Source organism: Lycorma delicatula, chromosome 1 (assembly GCF_047948215.1).
Source record: "Lycorma delicatula isolate Av1 chromosome 1, ASM4794821v1, whole genome shotgun sequence".
NCBI classification, from domain to species: domain Eukaryota; kingdom Metazoa; phylum Arthropoda; class Insecta; order Hemiptera; family Fulgoridae; genus Lycorma; species Lycorma delicatula.
The window spans coordinates 237724537-237752348 of record NC_134455.1 but is presented as its reverse complement, the minus strand read 5'-3'; the positions used below and the strand labels follow the sequence as shown (position 1 = coordinate 237752348).

The following is a 27812-nucleotide window of genomic DNA, read 5'->3' as shown; positions in this document are numbered from 1 at the left end:
CAAAGAAAATTAACATTATTGTAGGCAATCCTCTACAACAAATTTGTAACATCACAAGCTAAGTTAAATATTATATACTTTTTTAAATTACTTTGCAAAGAAATTTTTTATTCTTAAAATTACTTCTTAGGTGCAATAATTCCTTCTAGTTGAGCCTAAAACAAAAATATGTGTACAAATATATTAATGAATATATTAAACTTATTACACATAAGAATATTTTAGATTTTTTACACATTAAATAAAAGAAAAACAAAATTTAGATACATTGTATTCTTCTTGATATTATCAAATCCTGAAAAGGAATTATTAGTCAGTAAAAAATTTCATTCACATTATACCATGATTGGAGCAAGGAATTTAACAATTCAGGCTACTACTACTGACATCAAGAGATCAATTGCCATTCACAAATAGCAATACTCCTGACATATTTTCCTAATGGTAAATGAGTACAATAAACAAACAAAATTTATTTATCTATAGGATCATTCCAAATGAATTTGAACTTTTACAAGTAGACATTATTAAATATTATTAACTATAAGTTAAACGAGCACCTCACGCATTGATTAAACAGTTATGCTCTCCATGCCATTTAGATTGACATTATTTGTATGAGTAATTTATTAATATAAGAATCAATATATTTAATACAGCTACTTTCATACATTGAACAGGAAATGAGAATATAAAATATCATTCTGTCTTGACTTACATATAAGCTCTGTCACTCATGACATTACTGTGACATCTTGCAGGGATGTTGGCATCCTCCACAAGATCCCATGTTGGACCGACAGGAGATTTTCTCCTTCTTCTTCTTGGTCTGGTGGTGGTCTGTGAGAGAACTTTGGAATACTAGCAATAAGCTTGTATCATAAAACGAACTCACAAAAAAATGAGATTATCTTCTAGATAGTTCCAAAGTAGTTTTGCATTTCTGGGATAATTTTTAAGTCATTCACAACAAGGTTAAACTTTTGAGAAGAGCAATGGAAGTAGAAGGCTTTTCTGTACTTCTGTGTCACGGTCGCCTACACACCTGCTTCTTTCACAGGCATGGTGGAACATCTGTCAAAGCCTAATCCCACACACTTATAAGAGTCTGAAGTTAAGTTTGCCACAAAATCTTCAATGGCTTTGGGAGTACTTATGGCATTAAGTCCTTCAAGCTCTACAAAACCTAAATTCTTCTTCAATTTTGTTAGCCTTTCATTGAAGAAGCATAATAAAAAAGACAGCTGTTCTTTTCCAGAAATATCTGTGGTTTCATCAGCCAAAATGCTAAAAATGAAAGCTTTTTTAACTCTTGTGATGACGTGCTCCCTGATTGTGGCCTCACATAGATTAATTATTTCATTTTGGATGATAGGTGATCGGTATGACGTGTTTTTCGGTCCATGCTCAAAATGTTATTTTAGTTGTGAATCGCCTGCTTCGATAAGTAAATTGCTTCAAAAGTCAATAAGAATGCCTTCATCCATATTTTTGCCTCTGAAAGATAAATCATGTGTGCCTGAAAAATGACACAGGAAACGACTTTTTGTTTATTTTATTAATTTTTGTGAAGACTGGTGAAGTTGGATGTCCTCTCAGACACCCTCCATGAACAATTTTGCAGATTTCATTGCAGTCTGATGTCTTGGGACTGTACATGTGTTTTGCAATAATTGTGCACATTCTTGTACTTAGTGAAAAGTCGGATAGAAAAAGAACCCCAAGCATCTCTCATCGTTCTGCCATCAGCTCATCTGGCTGATGGCAGAAACAACATACAAAATTTGCAGAACCACCTTTAAATTGCCTTGAATAAGCTGGCCATGGTGAATATGCGTCCAACCACTAGTAACTGAATTTTCTCTTGAACTGTTTGGCATCAGCAGCAAATTATTAGAAGGTACCCAGACATCTTCCAAAAGACGCAGTTTCTTATCAACCGGCATAGTGCTCACCAGGTCGACCAATTTTCAAAGGTGATAATTACACACATACAGTTTGCAATGTATACAAAATATTCTACTTTAAAATATTTCACTTTATATTTCAAAATAAAACTTGATATTAACATATATATTGTTATATTTCCATATCATATCTCTTCAAACTTAAAATCCATATTATTTGTACCTAAGCATATAAAACAGTTTTCAAAAATTCTCCAGCAGCCTTCTTTGTCCTTTCTACCTCCCCCTTTGAGTTATATTTTATCAGGCATAATGCATTCAGTATACAGTCACTACTAAATTATTTTATAAGTAAAAATACACAAAAAAAGGAATAGCCTTTAAACAAAAAATTTCACCACCTCAACAAATAAAGAAAAAAATACTAATTGACACAAAAACATGATAATTTCATGCTGTTAAATGAAAGAAAAAGTAATTAAAAAATTTAACTGAACACAGTGAATCTACTTAAATCACAGTAGAAACTTGACTCCATCTGCAAATGAATAATAATAATTAACTTCTAATCATATCTAGCTTATCAGCTGGATGATGGTAAGCATCAGTTCGAATCAACTTTTATGACATTGGTTCTGCTGTAGAAAATGATTCAAATACTTTGGAAGGCACTCAATTATTTTTAAATAGATCTGAATAGCTCTTCTAAATAGATCTGCCTATATTATAGCATATTCCACTTCACTTAATGGCACTGTTCTGAAAATGATTAGTCTGAGATTAGGTGAGGTCAACAGCAATTAACTGAGCTCATAATCTGTTACTAAGCAGTATTATTGACAATAAGTGTCCATACAAATTACATAATATGTCATTAATGGTCGCCAAGTCAATCTCCAGATAAGCTATTTCAAGTTTAATTATTGTCAAGAAACCAACATTTTTTCACTTCTCACTCTATCCACACTATTTTCCTAGCCAAAATACATCAGTAAGTTTGAAGTAATTAATAATAAAAATTAATAAAATGAATACATAATGACATTTTGATGAAGAAATTTTCCATTGAACATCAACTAGTAATGTTGATTATCAAATTTAACTGCTCTGTCTACTCATTTGCCTTTTCTTGTTATTCATTTGTCTTTAATTTCTCTTTCATCTCCTTATATATAACATTTAATAAAGCAAATGAGTGATAGGAAACATTTAATATGTTAATAAAATTATTGTTTCACTTTGGTTCAGTTAATAGTTAGCACACAAAAGAAATATTATGTTAGATTTTTTTTTGCTCTGTATTAATTTTTAATAGACATTTTATTTGCATACATTAAACAGACAAGCCACATCTTTTGAAGCATTATCAATTTCTCGGTTAAAAAATTGTTAAAATATTTGAGCATCTACAGATAAACATAAATTCTGATTCAACACTTTTAACTAGAATAATGAGTATTTTTAACTTACCATCATTTGTTTCATAAAACTGGCAAATATGTCAAAAGCAAATGTGTGTTTCATTATAAGAGAAGAAAATGTTACATTTTAAATAAGAATAAATAATAACATATTAAAGAAAAAACTGATTACTTACTTTAATTTGCTGATTTGTTTTCTTTAAGAATTGTATCTCTTCTGCATGTTTTTTCTCCTCTGCCTGTCTTAACTCATTTGCTCGCCGTTCCACTTGTTCTGCCTTTGTTCGCAACTCTGCCACTTGTTTTTCTAGATCATTTTTATCAGTTTTTAAGTTTTCTATCGTCTGTTCCATATTTGATTTTCCTTGCTCAGCCTAGAATTATATGTATGTAATGTAAATATATTTTTATGTGTGTTCACTAATCTAATAACTAAATGTAGAATAAACACTGTTCAGTTATAAATAAGTAAACATGCAGTGTAAAAAGTGAAAAAAGTTACTTAAGAAATTCTAGAAACTGTTTCCACTGCGGATAAGGCATGAGAATAGCTCTGACCTTACCTGGCTGACTAAAGTGGGTTCATAAAGAATCATAATTGCTTGCAGACTACAAGCTGCATATCTCATGTATGTACAAGATGCAATACAAATTTAATAAAACAAGATTAGGTTAAAACAAAAGTATTATATCATCTATAATTGTCATTGTTATTAATTATTTAAATATTATGTTGAAAGTTTTATATCCATGTGGTTTGTTTAGACATAATCAAACATTTAACAAAAAAATAATATTTTGTCTAAACAACTGCAGCCTATTTCATAATGGCAATTCATCCATAACTATTACTATATTTTTTTTTTTCATTATAAGAGCATCAACTTCTAACATCATTAGCCTCATCATATTGTTTAATAAATAATGAAATCACCAGCAGGATTGTTAGATGTAAGGGTGTATAGGGCCCACACGTTTTAATAAAAGAGAAAAAAAGTGAATGTAACATTAAACATTTAACCAAAATGCACACACATAACACATACAGAATGTAAAGGGCTCTGACATTTGCATAAAACACAAAAAATCAAAACTAAAACTTTAAACACGGAATAAAATAAAATGTAAAGGAAGAACATCTCGACAATACCATATAAATTTAAGAAATCTATGTTCGGATGAAAGTACTCGTATTTTCACGTAGAGAATTCTCAGTCAAACATAACTCATACTGACTATATCAAAGGTTTATTATAAACTTGTTAGTAGTCCGCTGGCCATAAGGTAAGCAACTATTTTTTCTTCATCACCTTTTTCTAAATCAGCAGTAATACTATTTCTTAGTTTGTACTTTTTTCTAATGTTTTCATACATTGTACACTTTTCCAGTAGATGCTTAACAATTAGTGGTTTAACACACTGGTCTTTAGTGTAATGTCCCGCCTATATGCGGGACATTTATCGCTCGTTGCAATTTATACTTCACCGTAACTGTAGTGTTGCCGGCTTATACAATTGCCAGATCAACGACAGTTTTGCTTATTACTGCTGGAATGGCTAATATCAGTTTACTGATAGCGATCGTGAACAAGTTACAGCTCAACGGCGAGCCTTGAGGTATGCCGTTGCATTCTTTGAGGTATGCATTCGTGTAGTTGAAGCATTATTCCATGACGCCAGGTCATATCGAATGCCATCTCCAGGTCAAAGAAGACTCAGACACAATGTTTCCTTGTATGTAGCTGTTGTATATAATATTCTCTAAATTGATCATTTGATCGGTAGTTGAGTGGTATTATCGGAAACTTGCTTCATGCGATGATAAAATATATTTTCTTTCTAAAATCCAAACGAGTCGATTATTTATGATTTTTTCAAAAATCTTCCCATAGAACACGTCAAAGAAATAGGACGGTAACTATTGTGATCTGTCAAAGTTTTATCTATTTTTGGAACTGAAACAAAATGTACTTTCTTCCACTGCCACAGGTACATTCCATCCCTCCATCTGATTATATAGTTCTAACAGTCTAAGTTTTACAGTTGTGCTTAGCGGCCTGATCATGACGTAATGAATATCGTCCGGACCAGAAGCTTATTGCCGGTTTTCTAAAACGCTTTCAACAAGTTCTATTTAAATGGTACATTATATGTATAATTCATTTTAGTTTTGAAATATACCAGACCTTTAAGTTTTACTTTTTGCTTTCTAAAATATCCATCATAGCTGTTTTGCTGGCTTCTTCGAAATGATTAATTTGAGATTAACCTGATTTATCTGATTAACCTGGGAGACCCTCACAATAGGAGTCGCACCAGTCAACTCTTTAGGCAGGGGAGAAGCAGGCCCCCTTGAGTGATTTTAGATGGTCTCTGTGTTTTTGAGACCACCCAAGATGTACAAGGCTTGGGAGCCTCCACACGAGACTCCGAAGCAATCTCTTTCTTCACAGGCTCAACTCAAATTTTGCAGACGAATCCGAACTTCCGATCTACCAGTCTTTCTACGATAAGATGTAGTTTTATTCCTTAATGTCGTATTATATTGTTGCTGTATCTTAATAGATGGTTTTACAATTTCCTTCTGAGTGAGAGACTTCATTATGTTGTCGATTATTATCTCTATCATAGTCACCAATGTAGGAGCAAGCTTGCCAAGGAGTTGTTCTGGATCAGCAACTGTTGGAGCAGGAACAGTACACGCTGGCTGAGCATAAGTTGTTGTTGATCTAGGCTTACGGTTATTTACGATATTCGCCTCAAAGTAACTAACCTTCTGTAGAGTTTTAACTTCCTGAACAGCTACCTCGTCTTTGTAAATAGGACAGTTTCTTGATCCACATGAATGACTTCCTTTGCAGTTTACATAGACAGAAGGATCCTTCCCCTTCGTGAATTTCTTCACACACGTATATTTGCGATCTCTCGCTGCGAGCCGCGGTGTGACCAAATCGTTGACACTTGAAACATCATGGGGTGCGGCACAAAAGGGTAGTTGTGGTGCCCTTTTTAGTGAATTCAAGCTGAAGGATCTTCACACGGATCGCCTTCATGAGTTTCCGCTTCACACACGCAAATTTCTGGTCTTTCACATCTGACCGCAGTGTATCCGAAACGTTGGAACTTAAAACATCGCAAAGGGTGCGGAATGAACGCGCATACAACTAGACGACGTATGCCAGCGCATACATTCTCAAGTAGATTAGGCATATTGAACGATAACACATTCGATGCCGAAGAAAGATCTTCACCATTTTTCCTCATGGTTAACCTGTGGGATTGAATTACTTCTGGGTTTGAAATTTCCAACAGTACTTCTTCTTCGGTGCAATAGAGAAGATCATGGTAAATAACGACTCCTTTCGATGAGTTAAAGAGTGCTATATGGTTGCACAGTCACAGAGAACTCATCGAACTTCTTTAAAGCTTGAACTTTTTGGCTTTGATTGCCGTTCACGATTTCGATGTATAAACCATTTAAAGTCTTGCGAATTTCCTTGACAGAAACACCAGCACAATTTGTTATCTCCGGAGCAATTAAAAATGAACTGAGTTTCTGGAACTTTCCATCCTCTCTCGTAATCACTGAATGTCTTGGTTTGGACGCATTGTTGCTAATCTCAACTCTTTTCTAATTCTGTCGGTATCTTTGTTACATTTCCTCTTCGCTTCTGGCGAATCGGCTGTTTCTAAACGAGGGTGTTTAAGTGCACCCTATGCTAAGTTTTGTTCAAGATTTCGCATGAAGTTTGATCCCTTCTGAGCACCGCTACCCGCCGGAGTACACTCCCACTCCAGGACTACTAACCTTGGAGATCCAATCCGGTACTCCGGTGGAACCGGCATATGTCCTGGCAGAGAGCAGATCGCAATCTCTGCACTGACTCCAAGTCAGCCGACTTAGTCAAGGGCTACTAATCTTGTCAAAAATAGCATCTAAAGATAGACTTCTTCTTCTTTCTCTTTTTTCCTGTTTAGTCTCCGGTAACTACCGTTTAGATAATTCTTCAGAGGATGAATGAGGATGATATGTATGAGTGTAAATGAAGTGTTAGTCTTGTATATTCTCAGTTCGACCATTCCTGAGATGTGTGGTTAATTGAAACCCAACCACCAAAGAACACCGGTATCCACGATCTAGTATTCAAATCCATGTAAAAATAAAAGATAGACTTGTCAATGGTTATTGAAACCCCGAAAAACACAACATAACAAGGATGTAAAGTCCCTTGTTATTTAAAAATCTTTCTAACCATATCTTACGAATTTTGTCAAAACTATCAAACAACACTTCACTGTCGATAAAAATTAAAACACACATTGAAAACACAAGACGTCAAGGGAGTAAAGGGCCCTTGCCGCTTAACATTAAACAAAACAGTTATAATAAAACATCAAAAAACACATATCAAAACTATCATGTTAATTAGAAATTAAATTACACCTTTTATTACAAAATTCTTCATGGAAACATACGATCAAGCTCTTCTTCAAATTCTATTGTCTTGGTTTCCCTTTAAGCCGTCCTTTTTTGCTTCTTTTTTCCATCTTCCTAAAGAACTTAATGTCGACATCTAGTATCTAAGGCCTCGGAGATGGAGTCTTCAGATCCTCGGAGGTAAGTCGTTGAGGACCTCCTGCTGCCGGAATCGGATAACACCGGCTTCGTTGGCACGGTCAGAAGTACATTACAGTCCAGACTGTATGTACTCACTGCTAGAACATATGAAGCAGCCAAAGTTCTTGCTCTTTCAGCTAAAAGCCTCCTTACTTTCGGAAGCTTCATTGTTGGTTCTTTAGTAACTTCCAATATCTTCCTTTTCCAATATCTTCACTTCTGGTTTCGCGGATCACTCGATGAGGATTTTATCTACCTGCACTTTTACTTTATATATAGTTGACTCAGTGTTTCTCTCAGTTATTGCTTCTATTGGCTTAACTTGTGTAATAGTTGTAGGCTCAAACTTTGACTTTACGGAGTTTGTTTCTACGGAAACATCTACTATCTTCTGCGTCGGCTTTGGACTATTTCCTCTTGATGGTCGTCGTTTCATTTTTTGATTGATGATATGTTCGACCATATTTGCGAGGACGGATGCTATTTCCGATATTTTGCCCTTTGAAGCTATAGAAGCTGCAGCAACCTGAGCATATTACGCAACCTTTGGCGTTCTGCTGATAACAATCTTCCTAGCTTCCAAGTAGCTAACAGACAATTTTGGGATCTTGCAGAGTGATATCCATGACAATTGCCACATACAGGTGGGTCCCTTCATGGTTCATTTGGATGCAATGGCTCACCACAAACCCAGATTTGTTTCCTGGTACATCTCGCCGCAGTATATTCAAATCGTTGACATCCAAAGCATCGCAAAGGAATCGGTAAAAAAGGACGTACAACTAGTCTATAAAATCCTGTCTTAATTTTATTCGGACACTTCGGTTTATTGAAGGTCAGAACTGCGACGCGGAGGGAACAACTTCTCCGTTTCGTCGGTATTCAATCGTCGACACACAACTCCTTGGGCATGTAGCTCTTCGACAATTTTCTCTTCGGTACATTTCAATAAATCTCTACATACAACACCCTTCGAGTTGTTTAATGTACCGTACGGAGTGACCTCAACGTCTAGTGCTTCAATTTTCTTGGCTTTAAGTAACTTTGATGATTGTACGTCGTTCTCGGTTTCTACAAATATTCCAATTGCGATCTTCGTAACATCCTTTACTGGACCTCCGGTGGCTTCCGTGATGCCTCGAGTTTTCACGAAACGGCTAGTCTTTATAAAACGCCTTCCTTTTTCTATAACAAGATATTTCGGAATAGGTTCGCTACTCTTCTGTCGAAACTTCGTTCGATCTGTCTTTTCCATAACAATAAACTTTTCTTTGTCGCTAAACTCGTCGCTTCTATTCCTCTTCGCCAGCGAATACAGAGGTTCTCCAGGACAAGGGTTTTTACGTGGACCCTCTCCCATTGCCTCTGATGTTGTGGAAGTTGAAAGTTCCATAATCGCAAGTCAATATATCGAAAGGTGCGGGCGGAGAAAGGGTTGGGCGTGCCCCGAATATTTGATCCTGCCTGGGTTTCCCAGTCAGCCGTCTTACACAAATTTAACCCCGGCCAGGGAGTTACGTACTGCCTGATCCACTACACCGACATCCCAGGGGTCGCACGTAGCAGTAAGGGCTTCTATGCCCTTACCCTTAGGACAATCCCTGCCTAGGTCCGAAGTGACTAACACACACTGGACGGCGCAAAACCTCGGCAGAGCAAGCTCACAGCAGCCCATTGTCAATCCAGCTCTACAACCAAGAAGAGGGATGAGCACTCCCCGTCCGTACTCCGCCTAGCGTCGGCAAAACAGATCATGGTCATGCCTCCCAACCCCGTTGAAAAACCAGCGAAACCGAGAACAACCGCAACCAACTCGGACAGCTCGGGACCGCCAATTTCGTACTCCACAGGAAGCTCCTAAGCGAAATCATTTCCCCGTTGGCCGGCATAAGTGAAAGTGGAGGAGAATGCTGGGCGAGTACCGAAGAGAAAAATCGAGGCGTTAGGAGAAAGCAGCGAAGGTAATGCTACGGAGGGTACCGACATGGACCACCTTATGGAGGAAATTTATCATTTGCTGAAACTAATCAAAGAAATCCTAATACAAAAAAGGAAATTAAAACATGCGCAGATGTAATCCTGGAGACGGCACTAGACGTCGATTTAGTGGTGAAGGCACTATATAAGCAATCACACCTGAAATTGATAAAGACCATTGAGATGCAGACTGAAAATGAGGCCTTATCAGAGAAAGGGGTTAAATTCAAGGGGAAGAGTGATGAAAGAAACAAGAAAATTTTATCTGAGGGTGATATCAAAGAATTCGAAGAAATTATTGAATCACGTTGGTCATGGGGGAGCTATAAAAAGGTGAACATTACAAGAGGTCCATCGGCCACAAATGAATGCGACGCTCGGGTTTTTATTGTATCGAAGGATCAAGGTAGAAAAATCCCTCACGCGGGTACTGTTCAAAGACTAGCGCCTGGAATTGGGCGAAGGCTGGAGATGATTTCAAACATGCCAGGAGGAACAGTTCTCAAAGATCATGCAACAGTGCAATATTCTATCCGGAAGATGAGGATGAAGACACGTGTACGTTTTTCACAAATGTGATGGATGAGAGCAATGATTAGATGGTTGCCCAGACGGTGAAGGTGCTCTATAAACTGAATTATGCGGAAAACGATTGTTTATCGTTCTTTGTTCCTGGTGATGGCACAGGAGAAAAGATCGGTAAGATACTAGATTAGTGGGCAAGGAAGAATGACTAATCTAATACGCAATGGCCCTTATACCTATCAGAGAAAGAACCTGGGAAAAAAATTATTCAAGGACCAGCAACGTCGATATTTACAGTCAGGAAAGCAGGATTCAGTTACGCTGATCGTTTAAAGCAGGTCAAGGGCAGCATAGGCGAAGATATTGCAAATAATATCTTGTCAGTCAGGAAAGGACGCGTTGACACCATGGAAATTAGAGTGAGAGAGTCCTCAAATTAAAGAGAGGATGTTGTGAAACGGTTTGGGACCCAAGTAGAAAATGTTGTAGTGGATGAACACACCCATGGTTCACGAAGGGCGATTTTCCACGTTAAAGGACTGACGTTGATGCGACAGCTGAAGAAATAAAACCTGTAGTCAAGAGAGAAATTTGAAATGATGCTCCGGTTCGGGTAGCTCATTAAGACCAGCTTACGGAGAGACGCACAGAGCGACGGTCTTTCTCCCAGCTAGTTGCGCTAAGATACTGGCGAGTAAAGAGCGAATACGGATTGGATGGCACGCCTGCAGGGTTGAACAACACACAGACGAGGTTAAATGCTACAGGTGCTGGGATTTCGGACACCCGGCAACGGAATGTTCTGGGTCGAGCCGATTGAGACTGTGTAATAATTGCGGTGGCGAGGGACTTCAAAATAGAGACTATGATGAACCCAGAAGATTTCCGACTGTGGAGAAAGGGGACACCGGACCGGTGGCCGGGAATGAAAACGGCGTAGATCATGAAGTGCATTCAGTTAAATACGAATCACAGATCGACTGCCCATGATATGGCGTGGGCATCGGAAGTTAGAGAGGACGCTGACTCTATTCTACCTGAACCGAATCAAAGTACGATTGCTAATGATGACTGGCACGTGGATGAGGATGGGGGCACTGCAATACGAATTGTCTCCGATCACTTCGCAATTTTGAATGTCAAGAACGGAAGACGTTTTGTCGCCCTGACATTATCGTCATGCTTGCTAATTAGTGGATATATTTCGCCCAATTGCGAGGAAGCTCGTTTTGAGGAATATCTGGTAGATTTGGAGGAGATGATAAGAGCGACGAGACACCCGATGATTCTGGCGGGCGATTTCAACGCCGAATGCATCGAGCTAGATGGGACGAGGTCGACCCAATGTAGGTAAAAGTTGGCGACGATGCTGGGTGTGCTTAACATGGTTACACTAAACACACATGGTATTAAAACCTTTGATGGCAGAGGAACTGGTTCCTTTGTGGATAAAACGGCGGTTACTGAGAGGCTTTCGCCAAGACTGGACTGTTGGAGGATGCTTGCAGAGAACTTCAATGATCATCTCGCAACTCAATATAATTTTTTCTATTGGAGAATCGACACGTTGGATCAAAAGACATAGCTGGAAGCCGACGGAAACACAAATCGCAGCCTTTTCAGAAGCGGTGAGCACCAGGCTGCAGTCCAGACATGACTGGACCCCGGGAGAATTCATCGTTAGCTTAAAGAAAGAAAGCGAAAAATTGAGACCGCAATCCCAGACGTAAGACCAGACGTTACTGGTTGTCTAGTGAAATTACAGACTTGTGGAGAGCTACACTTGCTGCTCCATGTAAATTTCAGAGATTGAGAAGGCGTAGACCGGAAGCAGCGGAAGAACTAGAAAATGCATACAAAAGGGCTAGAAACTCTCTGTGTGCAGCGATTAAGACTGCTAATCGCGCAGCCTGGAAGAACTTGGTTCAACAATAAAACCCATGGGAGAGGGCGTACAGGATGTTGATGAAAAGATTTGGTGCGCCCCTCTCCCTTCTAACTCATGGACAAACGCTAAGAGCCATTCGAGAACTCTTCATAACGGATAGTAATAACGGAGAGAAGATTCAGTATGAATGAACTTCTATGGGCGATATCTAGGTCAAGTACGAACAAAAGCCCGGGACGTGACGGGGTACCGGGAAACTTGCTAGGGCGATTGGCGGCGTCACGTCTCTGACTCGTTTCAACGGCTCTTAATAAAGCTTTGGGGAGCGGCATCTTCCCAACCTCTTGGAAGCAGGGATGACTGATGCTGATTCCTAACCCCAGCTGGACAAGCCCAAATTTGTCGCTCAACACAGATATGATATGAGTGTTGGCAACAGATATGTCTGTTGCCAACACTCAGCAAATTGTATGAGCGACTTCTTGCGGAGAGAATCTGGATGGAGACAGAGACAACTGACGACCTTTCGCTAGCACAGTTTGGTTTTGTTAGTGGCAAATCCAAGGTACATGCATTAGGCAGTGTGAAGACCTGGATAGATTCGTGTAGGGCCAGCACAGTAAAGATTCCTTTACTGGTCCTTCTAGATATATGCAATGCCTTAAATAGTATATCATGGGCGGCTATTATGGTTGAGTTAGAGCGAAGAGAGATCAGTCCTTACCTCAGAGCGGGGCCCTTACCTATGCCGGGGGGTGTGCTCCAAGGTTCCGTACTAAGCCCATTTTTATGGAATATCACATTTGACAGGGTACTGCGTCTTGGTTTCCAAGGTAACATGTCACTGATAGGTTATGCCGATGATTTGGCTCTGTTAGTCTCTGGACAGACAGAGGAAGAAGTGGAATGAGCAGCCAATTCGGCGATCAGAAGAATGAGCCCTTGGCTTCAAGCCAAAGTATTATTTCCTCTTAAGACTCAAGTTGTGGCAGTAGTGTGCCGAAGAAAAATAAGACAAATTAGTATCAACGTAGATAGAATACAAGTTGGTATGATGCCACATGTTAAATATCTAGGTGTTTGGTTTACACAGAATGGCTTATTTAGTAAACAAATTCAAGAAGTTGTAAACAAATCTGAGAAAGCCATCAATTCTCTAAGTCCCTTAATGAGATCCAAATGGGGCCATGGTCTGATAAACGCTGGTTATTGATGGCAGCCGCCACAGTGATGATATTGTATGCAGCATAGGTGCTGAAATATCATACAGTATACCATAAAATATATATTCCTACATAATATCTATAATACCGTATAGGTATTCATATAATACCTGTATGGTATGGTACAATACCATATAGGTATGGTACGAAGCCCTAGAGAAGAAAAGAAGTGAGAGAAGATTGACCTCACTGCAGCGTGCACAATGATAAAGATTTCTGTGGCCTATAGAATGGTGTTGGCTGTGGCGGCAGAGGTTTTGGCGGAACTACCTCCTATTCGGTTGATGACCCTGCGTAGAAAACGAAGATATGAAGGAATGTCCAAAATGGATACCAAGAAACTATTATATCAGGAGTGTAATTTTAATAAATAAATAAAAATTTTCTTTTTTTAATAATAAAATAAAAATTTGAGAAAACTGACTGAAAAAATTTAAGTATATGAACATAAAATTTCAACCAAAGATAAACAAATACGAATTGATCAAGAGGTTTATTCAGAGGCAGAAAGAAAGCAAGAGCTAATTGAATGAGAAGGTATTGGGAATCAAGAATACTTAAAAATCCCAAATTTAAGAAACAAAACAAAGACCAGAATAAATAGTTACAGAGGTCCAATGAGGCTATAAAAGTAAAAAAAAGGAAAAAAGATAGAATAAAAAAGTAAAAATAGAGCATACAAAAAATATACTAATATTTATTTTACAATATGCTTGTGATTGCAAATACTGCAGTATAATAGGTGAATATTTACATGATTATTAGTTCCTAATAACTCCCATTACAAATGTTTGCTCTACTGTAATCAATAATCTTACTAACAGTGTCATTCAGTGTATGTATAAAAATTACAACGCTGGATAACATACATGGTACTGCATTTAAGCTCAATTCTGAATTTTATATTGATTTAGAACTAAAATCATCACAGAAATACCTAACCAACAATGTATAATGTCTAACAAGTTTTTTATGATCAATAACATACAATTTTTTTAAAATAGAACTAATGTTTCAATGACAAAAAATATCAACGTAATAATAAGATAACTTATTAATATAAGAAATCTTGTATGAATTAAGTAACTTCTTACCTGCAAAGCTTTACGCATTCCAAATGCAATGCTGCTTTCATATAAGGCCTGGTAGGCATCTGTTGTCATGCGAATTTCATCTCTCACTCTTAAAAGAAGTAAACCCCTTTCAGCACAGTTTACTGTCACTTGCCTGATTAATTCATCTAAAAACAGGTATTTTTTTAATTCAATGGGTCCATGAAAATATCACTGATTTTACCATGATAATTAAGCTAATAATTTGTTAAAATAATCATTACACATAAATATAGTGTACAACTTGAATGTGGAGTAATTATTTAATCATAAACATGCTTTCTTTTTCTTTTTTCTTCTTTTTTCCTAGGCGCACAACGAAGTGACATTATGCCTAGACTGGAAAACTGTCATTATGCCTGGACTACGAAGCGTCATTATGCCTTCATTGTGCCTGGGCACAATATTTAGATTATAAATAGATAAATATTAAAAATTAACACTGGTTTAAATAGCTGAAACATACTACAGAGAACTCAAATATTTGAATATAAACGGATGCCCTAAAAAATTGTAAAATATTAGATATTAGATTATCTCATTGATCCCTAACATATTTTGCATGTTAGCCTCTAATTTAGACTTGTGCCGCAATGCTTCATAATAAGACACAATGTACAAGGATGTGGTGTACAGTTAATTGGCAGTTACAATGAGCACAAGCGGGTGCATTTGTTTGAGTTATCAGATATTCATGAGTGTACCTTGTATGCCCTATTTGCAAACAGCAAATAACCTGCTCTTGACAGTTATTCCTGCATAAGGACCTTAGCTTGACAGTATCACAGTTTTTTTAACTAGGCAAAGTTTATTGTTGATGATAGCATCCCATTTGTTTTGTCACTCATCATGAACCATCCTCTTCAGAAAACAGACATTATTGTTTGAAACAGGTGGTTAGTGAAAGGAGGCTGGAAACAAGACTCTTTGCCAAACTATCAGCAGACTCATTGCCTGAAATCCAATATGGCTGGGGATCCAGCAGAAGCTCACAGTTGTGTTACATCAAGTCATTTGAGAAATAACACACTGAATCTTATAGACAATAGTATGTCTGGTCACTAATCACCTGTAAGGCATTCATGCAATCTGAGAAGACTAGTATGTGTTGAAATGTTGGGCTAATTATATTTAAGGCCTTATTAATAGCATACAGCTCTGCATCGGAAATACTGATGATGCTGGGAAGACCAAACATGTATAATCTGTTGCCAACCACAAAAGCACAGCCAAATGAATTAATGTTGTTAGAGCAATCCATGTAAACTATAACATCAGCATTCACACTATAAAATTATAGAATTTTTTTTATAATTTAACCAGATTTGTGTTCTTCTTATCATAGCGACAAAAACTAAAGCATTAATTTACTAGAAAAGGTTGCCAAGGGGGTAATAACATGAAACAAAGTAAGAACTGGAGGTAATTATATATTTTGTGCTAAGAAAAGGTGCTGAACACTGATGCCTAGTGGAGCAGTAGATGATGGCCATTCCTCATATTGATTAACATGCAGGTTGGAGAATACTACAGCAAAGGTTGGATGATTTGGTTGCGCTTTAATATGAGCCACATAGGAGCATATCATTTGTTTATGTTTATTCCAAAGAAATGGCTCACCACTGTCCAGAAGTAGACTTACCACTACCCACTAGCAGACTTATCACAGGACTTGAGCAAAATGCATCTGTAATTAAGATAGATAAATGAGTGTTGGACTGCATCCAGCATTTTTATAGTGGTAGCCCTAGCGGACAAATAAGTCATGCATCCATAGTCTAAGTGGGAATGGATCAGAGCTCAGTAGAAGCGCAACATACATACTTGTTCAGCTCCCTAACAAGTATTAGATAGCATTCTCAGCTTTTCCTAGCATTTTAAAACATTTTACCTTCAGCTATTTAAATATGTTACCCATGTTAGTTGTTGGTCAAATCACAATCCTAAAAATCTAACCCACATACCTGCTTGGGTTATCATGAAGAAACAAGAGGCTCACCATAAAGAAACTGTTGAAAGTGAATATGTTCCCTCAAGCGTGAAAAGCAAATGCATCTCGTTTTCTCCAGAGATAACGTGAATGTCATTTTATGCCTTGAATCTAAGCAGGTTATTGTGTTTTGCAGCAGCCTCTTGCCAGTAGCTACATACTTTTTTGATAAGCATGAAACTATCTGAGTAAATAATAACATCTGGATTCATCTATCATAGAATACTATAAAATTATTGTGAGATGACTAGATGTATAGCTCTTATCTTGTTATCTTTACAAATGTTAGCAATTTAAGATGTAGCTGAAGATAATAAATTGCAACATTAATTTCACAGTAACCATTATTTACAGTTATTTTTAAAATAATTACCAAAACACTGTGTGAAAAGCTCTCTTCGAACTGGACATATCCCTGTTTCTCTTGCCTGACGTTGCTGAAGTCGCATATCCAATTGTTCTCCCAACTTCAAAACATCTAATCTGGTTGCTGGATCACTGGATACCTGCATTTGCCCCATTGATGTTCATATCTAATGTTTTAAAAACATTTGATCTGAACGCTTTTCTAAATTAAATTAATTTTATCACATAAAAATTAATAAAATTCTTATGAACATTTTTTCCATCTAATCTGAGAATTAAGATTTTCTACATAAAGAATGAGAAAATTAGATCAAAGTATAAAAATTAATAGTTTTCTTAGCTTACACCATGAAATATATGATCACTAGTTCAATTACAAGAATAAATTTTGAATAAAAATTAATCTGAAAAAAGACAACACAAATGTATAAAGAAAAACTTCATTAAGTTTATTTGGGTCACAACTGCTGGCAGAAAAATCATTCAAATGAAACATATACTTCAATGTAGATAAAACAGAAAAAAAAATCATTAAAATAAATTAAATATTTACTATCAATTACATGTAAAAAATAATCAAAATTTACAAAAAAAAAGATTCATGATAAATAGATATCTCATATACCTAAATCAAGAAATCTCTACAGATTGTAGAAGTAGCAATCTTCTTTGTCCTTTAATAAAGTAATGTTGAAGGGCCATATCCAAACTGATATGCATGAAAAGGTATTTCTACACCATCACTGAACACAATTTATGGGCAGCACACCTCAGCTTAACCACTAAAATTAATCAACCTTTCATCACAAAAATTAACTTTTTTATTACTATACGTTTATATATCTCTTCTTTCATCCTTCTTTATTCATAACTATTATGATTAATAACACAAATTTATATAACTCATTACCTCTGTACATAAAAATAAACAAGAATTATTAAAAACATGTAACAGAAAACATCAATAGAACAAAACTTACAAATATATTATTAATTGCTTTTACCAGGAATTTTAAGTCCTTGTGGTACTGCTGGATGTGGCACAGATATTTGAATAGAGTTTTAAAAGATTTTTATTGTTTATGATGTTCAAAGAAAGTGTCTCATCTAAATTTTGTTTGTTCATCTGCATTAAAACCTTAAATCCAAAAAACTGTGTTAACTCTTTCAGTCAAGCAGATATTTCTTTCTAAGTTCTATTTGCGAATGAGAAGTAAATGCCAAGTGGTGAAATGGCAGTTATGATTAGACAATCAACTAGTTTTCTTCAAATCATTAGTAATCCATGGATCAAATGAGTGTGCCATAATTCCATTTGAACCTAGTTACAACAATTTTCACATGTCTATCACTTCAAACCAATAAATGCCAGCCTTGACTTCATGACTTCAATGCAACAGAGCTAGTTTTCAACAACTAAATACCTCCAGCCTGCCTGTTTTTATTGATGGGCTTCTAATTAGTCATTTTTTATCTGGTCATATTATTACTGCAGTGTGCATTATTGAACAGCATGGAATGAAAGAGATGAACTTTTTCCTAAGAAAAAAAGATTATGTCTCATATTTACAGGTTATATAGGCTGCTATTCGTTAGCAGACTTGATGTAGGGCTAGACATGAAAATGTTAGGTGAAAGGTAAATGGAGGAATTTTTGACAGAATCCAACATCCTCAAAGTAAATAAGTGAGTAAAAGAGAAACCCACAGATATAAATAGAAACATGAATATACTAATGCCACACAAAATCATAAATGTGTCCTCAGTTTGTGCTCCCATTTAAAAAGTAATTTGTGGTGGTTAGTGTTACTCACTCTTTAATTCCTTATGTATTTCAATTGGTAGCATAAATATTTTTACAAAATTACTTCATGAGGTTATCTTGTTCAATTCATTTTCAAAAAATTTTAGGACCAAACTATTTTCAAACCTACTTTGATTATAATAATCATTAAAATTTAATAATGAGATGATTATACCATTTTGAATTTTGATATAAACAATTTATCAGACTAAAAATTATGGTATTATATTATAAATTATGGTATGGTATTCTGTAATGAAAATTATAAAACTTTACCTCTGAATTTGCTTCATTTTATGTTTACACTTCTTCCGAGACTTACACTGGTAGCACAAAATGCTATGATCCCAATGACTGTGGCTCATTGTTTAAAATGAGTTTTGAAAAAGCTTTGTTATTTGTGATGTGTTCAAAGAAAGTATGTCATGTTAATTATTTTTCTTCATTTAGAATGTTGTTTTTCTGTATTTATTCACTTCAAGTTCTTTATACAACTGCAGAGTTACTATGATTTTCAAACATATTCATGTAAAACAATCTAAAAATCTTTCTGAATAAAATCTTTTCATTCTTTAGCACCTCAGCCGCCATTTTAACAGGAAGACTATACTCTACAGGCTCCATTATTTGTTAAACTCCTACATCTAAATAAACTGCATTAATTCTTTCAGTCAAGATAGATGACAAAAATTGTAATTTCCTTCTTAATTCCTTTCTTTCTTTTCCTGTTTAGCCCCCGGTAACCACCGTTTAGATAATACTTCAGAGGATGAATGAGGATGATATGTATGAGTGTGAATGAAGTGTAGTCTTGTACATTCTCAGTTCGACCATACCTGAGATGTATGGTTAATTGAAACCCAACCACCAAAGAACACTGGTATCCACGATCTAGTATTCAAGTCCGTGTAAAAATAGCTGGCTTTACTAGGACTTGAACGCCGGAACTCTCGACTTCCAAATCAGCTGATTTGGGAAGACGCGTTCACCACTAGACCAACCCGGTGGGTTCCTTCTTAATTCCTTATATAATTAAACCCCACTGATTTTTGTCTTCTCTGATTACTTTATTTAACATCATAGATAGAGAGAGAGAGAAAGTTCTAGAAATAAGAATCCTGTATCACATATCACTAACATAAGTAAAAAACTATGCTACATTCACCTTATGAGTTTTTGGAGAAAATTATAAACAGAGAATTTGCATGAATCCAGAATAATAACATATATTACCAACCTGCTGCCTCCACAGTTGGCCTTGTTCTTCCCATTCAACTGGAGGTAAAATACTGTTCAGTATTTCATCAGTTTCTCTTTTTTTTTCTACAGTTGTAGCTCCATACCTTGATACTGATTCCAGTGGGTCAGAAGTTTTTAACGGACTAACTGATTGCTGTAATTTAAATTACATAGAATATAATTATTATAATCCATGATATTTTAAAAATGCATCCATTTACATCTTTGACAAGAATAATTGTATATTTTGTCCTTCCATTTAAATAAAAAATATTTTAATATAGCATGAAAATGTGTGTGTAAAAGAGTTGTGTATATACAAATAATGATAAAAGTTAGTATGAGCCAAATATAAAAAATAAAAAGTAGATTACACCTTACATTAGCTAACACAAGAATTCTTATTAACAGAAAGAACAAACAATAAATAAGAAATAGAGAGACAAATCAATAGATATTTTGCACCTATTTTAACATTCTAGTGGTAAGATTTCTTACAAAGCTCTTTTCGGAACAAGCTACAAAAATGTGTTAAATAATAATATTTGCAATTCATGTGTAATAAACTGAATAAATAGATACAAATTTAAATGTACAAAATATGTTCTTTTTCCTAAAAGAGTTTGAGGTAATTTAAATTCAAAAATAATAAAAAGAAAATGCAGAATACATTCTGCATTTTTATTCTATTTATATTAAATAAATCTATTATAATAATATAGGATGTCCTTTCCAGTGTGATGGCAGTACTAACCATGTTTTTTTTTGGGGGGGGATGAAAAAAACTCTATACACTATTATCTTAGTTCACAGTTTGACAACTAGTGCATGCTTGTAACCGCATAATGATAGCCCACATTTAATCTGAAAGTCACATGATAGATAAGAGACTACATGGTGATCAACACTTACACATACATACCCTATCCTTATAAGTAAAACTGCCATAATTCATCCAACCACAATACATCAATCACTCTTGTGTTTTTTTTTTAAAGTTTATTATTATTTTTATTTAACTTCACCCAAACGCAGCAGTGAAAGTAAGAATATGACTGAATAGGTGGGTTTATGTCAAAATTTCAGGTAAAGTTGCTGCCTCTTATCAGCACTGTTCAACATTTACATTGAAGATATGATAAAGAATATATTACAAGAAAGAGAGAAGGAACAAGTATAGGAGAATGAAAAATGATGTTTAAATTTACTGATAATATGGTAATTCTACCTGATGGCACAAATTAGCTTCAAAGTTTGTTAATAGTCCTGCAGGGAGGAACAAAGGAGGACTGAAAAAAATTAAGGGAAAATTAGAGTAATTGAGTAAATAACAAAAAGGATTTTATGATAAGTACAAGCAAAGGAAGGATAGAAAAAGTAGAATATTTTACATATTTAGAGACTACAGTGACAGAGGACTGGAAGAGTGAAATGAAAATAAAAGTAAGGATACCATTGGCAAAGAAAACCTTAAGTAAAGTAGAAACAACTCTGCAATAAAAGTCTGGACTTAGAATTAAGGAGGAGATTGCCAAATAATATGAACGGAGTGTCTTTTTATATGGAATTGAAGCATGGAGGATGAGGAGGAGGGAGAGGAACTGGATTGAGACTGTTGAGATAGGGATTTGGAAAAACTATGATGCACAGATGAAGCGAGAAATTAAGAAGTGACAAAAAGAATTAACAAAGAAAGACCACTTGTGTGAGAAGTACACAAAAGAAAAGAAAGCTGTCAGGACATTTGGTTAGAGAAAGTGGAATCTTAACAACTGTACTGGAAAGGTCAGTAAAAGGAGAAAGGAAGAAGAAGAATGAAGTTAGTAGATGATGTTAAGGACTAGATATCACAAGGGGACAAAAGAGAAGGCTTGAGATAGAAATGGATGGAGACAGCAGTGACAAAAGGGATGTTTTTCCTTTTTTTCCCTTACCACTGAGATTGGCCCTGCTTTTAAAGCACTGCACAACTTCAGTGGGTGCCTAGCCTCAAATCCTTTCAAGACCACATGAGATCCGACAAGGTCATGCCCCACAGGAGTCGTTCACCCGGCAGGTCAGGAGTCAGTCTTCACTTTGCCATGCATCTAACCAGGGCCCACCCAGGGGATACCTGGCCGGGATTCTGGTTCTTTTAGTACCCACATGAGAGATACCCAGTCACTCATTGAGAGTGGCCCACCTAAGCGAGCCACAATCTCATGAATGGGACTGCCCTCAGAAATCCCTACCCGAATCTTTACGCCCTGTCCCAGTCCCTGGCATCCTTCTCTTTTGTACCATCTATTCTGGTCACCAAAGTCACAACCAGATTCCATTCGCATCAACATGAATAGCATCATTTCTTCTGGTGTGAGTTTGTAGCCCAAGGTTTCTTCGGATCTAATCCCACCCATAATAGTAGTACATATTGTGTTCAGCAGTATCGTTCTCAACACAATATCTACATAATGGCAAAGCTCTTTTTCCGAATTGGTGGAGGTAGGCCTCAAACTCACCATGTCCAGTAAGTAACTGGGTCAGGTAGAAGCCCACCTCACCAAATTTCCTTAACACCCATCCATCTACACGTGGGATGATCCAACTGCCTGTGCGGGATGCCTCCCACTCTGCTTGTCATTCTTCTAATAAGGACATTCTAGCCTCAGTCCTAGGCATGCCGTTTAAAACCCTCCATAATATTCTTGCCCTTAATTTAGCAGGTCGTACACCTGCAATAACCTATGTTGCACTCCTCGATATAGTTTTATAAGAGGAAGTTATTCTGATGGCCACCCTTCTTTACACTGCAGACTTTGTTCACATTTTTCTTTTTATCAAAAGCCATCGTCTATGCTGGTACACGTAAAAAATTATGGATGTTACCACTGTCAATATGAGTCTTCTTCTGGATGATCTTGGGCCCTTATGGTAGCTCATTAATCTGCTCAGCCTGCTGATCGCCCCTTCAGCACGTTTGATACTGAATTTAGATGTGCATTAAACAGCCTGTTATGCTCCAGGTGCATGCCCAGATATTTTACACTCCTAGATGTGGGAACAATGTGTTGCCAATGCAAACTCTAATGGCCCTAAATCACCTTTTCCCGGTGAATGCAACAGCTGAAGAATTATTCGGCTCAAGGTGCAAGCCCCTCTCGCCCAACCAGCTTCTAATTTTTTCAATTGCAGCCACCACTCTTTCTTCTACTTCCTGCTTGGTTTACCTATTTACCTATCTCTCTTCTTTCTATGAGAAAATTACCAATAAAGTTGAACATGAAAAATGTGAAATTTCACTTTTGGTAATTTTTTTCAAGAGGCAGGGATGGCGGACACAATTTGAATTATTTTTTTATATGTAGGTATACGTTACTAGTTTTACCATAAATAATATTAATGGTGATATACTTACCCCTAAATTTTTATGAATTTTTGAAAACCAATTTTTTTTTTTAAATTCAAATTTTGACTTCAAATAACTTTGATGGGCCTGGTGATAAAAATCTCAAATTTGCACAACTTGCTGTGTTTTTGTAGATTTTCACGGCAAATAAAAAAGTTTCTTGTGTATTGCATTAATAAAAAAGTTATCACCCCTCAAAAATGATGAAAAACCTGTTAAAAGCGATACCATTTTGACTGACTAAATTAAGTGCTCCAAGGGAGTTTTTTGTCTTTTTTTGCACTTTAAATTTTTTATATTTAGCTCGTATATTGTTGAAGTTGACGTTTTCAATATTTTTAAAATAGTTTTTTTTTTAATTATTAATGATAGTTGTAATTTAATGATAACTTAACCAATACCAGTAACATAATACAATTTTGATTCAAAAACGCTTGTAAAACTTACCCAGACTGAGATTTCAATGAGTAGCCTACATCTTTTTTCAAGAATTAATTTTTACTTTTATATTGGTTTATTTTTGCAAACACATCAAAGAAAAATAAACTGTAACAAAATTTTAATTATTCTTCAATGAAATAGCCTGTTTTTGTAGCAATGAAAGTTTATTATTATTTAGTGTGGTTAATCAACAGCTGTGATATCTCTTCTGATAATTCTCTTGAAATTGTGAGAATGACCCGTGACTCTAGTTAGTTCAAGTGGTGTCAACTTTCTCAGGACTTTGCAGATCGGTACCCACATTTTGCCTTGTTGAGACTTTTGAAATGATGTATGTGGTCTAGTTGGGTGGAAAAAATGATCCTGCACATCGTCATTTTCAAGGCTAATATCTACCACTTCTCTTATCTTCTGCTGATCGTTGTACACACAAGCAATAGAGTCTTTTTGCTTAAGTGAAAGTGGTACAATACTTAAAATAGGTTGGTTTTCATGGTCCTTGGATTCTGAAGTAAAGTAACATTTTACAATGCCTTCTGATATAGGAACATACTCATGACAGCTTCGAGTACCTTAATTTCAATTAATTTTGATGGAGGTGTTACACCCAAAATGCTACAAGCAGCATCCAGTTGTTAAATATTGTGATTAGGGCAATGTATTGCTCTTGGTCTTTGCATTCGTATAGTTCTTTGTTCTGCTAAGAAAAAACAGTTTTGATACAGTTAACACAAAGAGACTTTCCTGGAACTAAATTTAAATTTGAAAAAATGTGTTCTTTAAGAGCTTGCTCTAATGTTATTTGTCTTAAGTTTTTCTTAACTGTTTTTTTATGAGTTCTCAAAGGGTCACAACAGAACTGACCCTTTTTCAGGATATTTTTTTGGGATACTTCAAATGGATTGACCCATTTAGGAAAAACAGAATGTGTGCTGGAATATATGACGTGATCTAATAACATTAAATCATACATTCACTGCTTTGATCTTAAACTTAAACATCTTACAACCTACAAAAAAAAATTTATTAACAATAGTTTGCAGTTTATAATCATTCTTACCATAACCTAACAATATATACCATCAGCTAAAATTTTAACACCTTTTCTTTGGTTCCATAATAGAATCTCATAATAGAAGATTAAAAATCTCCTCCTGCTTTAGTTGAATTTAATACTGTTCTTTTATACATAGAAAATATATGAAAGTAAATAATAAAGTATTCTTTCTTTAGGGAAGGGTTTTCATAAGAAAGTTTCTTTACATTACAAATACTTTTTTTCCATTATAAGTATTTAAAACCAAAATTTTAATGCAGTGGAATATTTATTGATAATGGTCAGTACCATAGTACACAATACAATGTGTTCATCAAGAATTAGTTAATCTCCTAAATTATTAAATATTACAGTGTTTCCTTTCAAAATAATTTAACTTTTAAAAAAGTTGTTTCATATTTCATAATTTTAAAGATTTCTGTTGTTTTGCCATGCTATTCAATAAAATAATTCAAAGGTACAACAACTGTGTTTATTAATTTAAAGTTGTTTAGAAAATATGAAATAAGTTTTTAATTCTTCATAATTAAAACTTTTGTTTTCAGTTGCTCTTCTCTGATAGATCTAAATATGACTGGCAATCTTAAGTTACTGATAACAAAAAATCAGTTAAGAGAATTACTAGAGCAACAGAAAATGTAACCGCATAAAATTTTTAAAATATTACATTTATTGATTTGATTTGTTTAGTAATACAGAAAAATAAATCTGTACTAAAAAATAAAGCAAAATACTCCTTTTTTTAATCTAACTATTTAAGGTTGTTTCCTTAGTAAACTTCATATCTAATCAAATTTTTTCAACAGAGTAAAGACTGAGGACCTTAATTAATTACAATTTTTAAAAACAATACACGCACAGTGAATAAGCAACAAATGTTAATTAAATGAATATCAAAAATACAAAAATAGTTTTAAAAAGTGCTACAGTAAAGAATGAGAATTTACTTTAACTGATGTATCCTTTTCTGTTCTTTTAGTGACTAAGACCGGATTACAATAACGAACCAAAGTATTTTGAGATTCTAAAATTCTTTCAGCCATTTTGTCAACACACAATCGACACCGACACTGATAAAATGTAAATAGATGATAAAATAACTTCAGCAGATTGTGTACTGTAGCCATGGAAACCAACCTACAAGTAAATGTACATGCGGTTGAGTGCCTCCCACACTCAGGCCGTGTACAACTTTCGAGTGCATTATAATAATAGTTCTTGTACGGTGTATAATTAAACCTATTTTATCACGTTTATGTATTGCAAGTTTTTTCTTGATGTAAAGATATTGGTCATATATTACGTTCAACAGCTGCAATCAAAAGTTATCCCATTAAACTGCGATTGTTTGCTATCGACCATACGGTTTAAATATTCTAAAACTCGTAACGCTTTACACAACAGCGAAATTACTTCTCACGAAAGAAATCTCCATTAAGTTACCGGAGGTTTTACGTCTTGTACCAACTATTTTGGAGCCTTGTGAATTTGTCTGTAGTAAAGGGTTACGGCAGTAATGAATTTATGTGTATTATGTAATATACGAAATCCTCAGGTTTTTAAATTTGTAAAATTTATCGTTTTAAAGATTTTTACAAGGTGTTGGTATATTTTTTTAAGATAGAAAATATACAGTTTTCGTACAGAATTTATTTCGGTTGTCTGGCCAACTTTTTGATATTTTGCGTAGATAGGTAGGAATGGTGCAAGTTGTGGTAGCATGTTAAGATTTATCTAAAAAATGGACGACAGGTGTTTCAATCGTGGATCTAGTTCCAACGCTTGACGAGTTATTGGTGGCATTTTACAGTGGTCAGCCTTATTTGTGGAGATTGAAAGTTTCCGTTTTGATACAAAGTTAGTAACTTTATGCAGCTCTATAGAACTGCTGACTTTGGAGGCCGATTTGCAGTAAAATAGTTTCAAAATAATAAATTGAAGCTAAAATGACCCGAAGACTGGATACCTTATATTTAGTAGGGCTGCAACGTTCATTTAGGTATCCATCATATTAAGATTCGGTGCGTCATATTGGCTTTGAATAATGAACGTTCGTTTGGGTATTGTCAGCTATTAAGCTTTTATGATTTTACACTGACCTAAATTAAACAGGAAAAATCATATTAAAAATGTCTATAAGAGACTGTCTAAAGTAACTTAATAATAAATTTGGAATAATATAAAGCCAAGCAAAACCAATGTACTTGAAATGTTTTCAGGGAAGAATCTATAATGGAAGTATAGGTTCCATTCGATTTTATTTGTTTGGTATCTGTTTCATTTATTTGCTTAGCATGCCATACCTAACATACGATTGTTTTATACTCATTGCCTTTTGTTTTATTATTTTTATTATATGTGTCACGATCTTAATCTAATGACATTATAAAGCCTGCTCTTTTTATTTTACTACTGTGTAATGTGATGTAATCTACCAGAATTGGTCAACATATCCAGAAAGTTAAGAATGATACTGAAATTAGAACATGCAAAATTTAAGAGAATTAGTTGAGAACTTAAGGGAAAAAATATTGGATGTAGATAATTATATTCCAAAAAACCTTAGCTGTCACTTGGAAGCAGCTTTTGCCACTGTTTCTGGACATTTGTTTTCTTAATTTAATTGCACTTTGCAGAAATGGATATATAACAAAAATCAAGTTCTACATAAGAAACAAAAAAAATTGCACAGCTTAAGAAAAATTACTTTTACAAATACAACCTTTTCCCCAATTCTACGGTGTTTCCTGATTATCACGAACGTATTACATTCAATAGTTCACAAACTAAACAAAAACATTTCCACGTTCTGTTTTTGCAAAGTCCAATTCTTTCTAAAAATCATTTTTTTATAAAATA

At 35.3% G+C, this 27812-nt stretch overlaps 1 protein-coding gene across 1 annotated transcript; it reads right to left on the bottom strand.

Annotated features, from left to right (window-relative positions):
- Dnali1 (Putative inner dynein arm light chain, axonemal Dnali1) lies at positions 1-25996 on the bottom strand. The gene is made up of 6 exons (XM_075354832.1): positions 25881-25996; positions 20069-20174; positions 17035-17167; positions 14654-14799; positions 3505-3702; positions 1-155 (listed from the first exon to the last, which is right to left on the bottom strand). Exons 1-6 carry the CDS (start codon positions 25994-25996, stop codon positions 120-122), a joined length of 735 nt encoding a protein of 244 aa, XP_075210947.1. The 3' UTR covers positions 1-119.
- Between the last annotated feature and the right edge of the window lie 1816 nt (positions 25997-27812).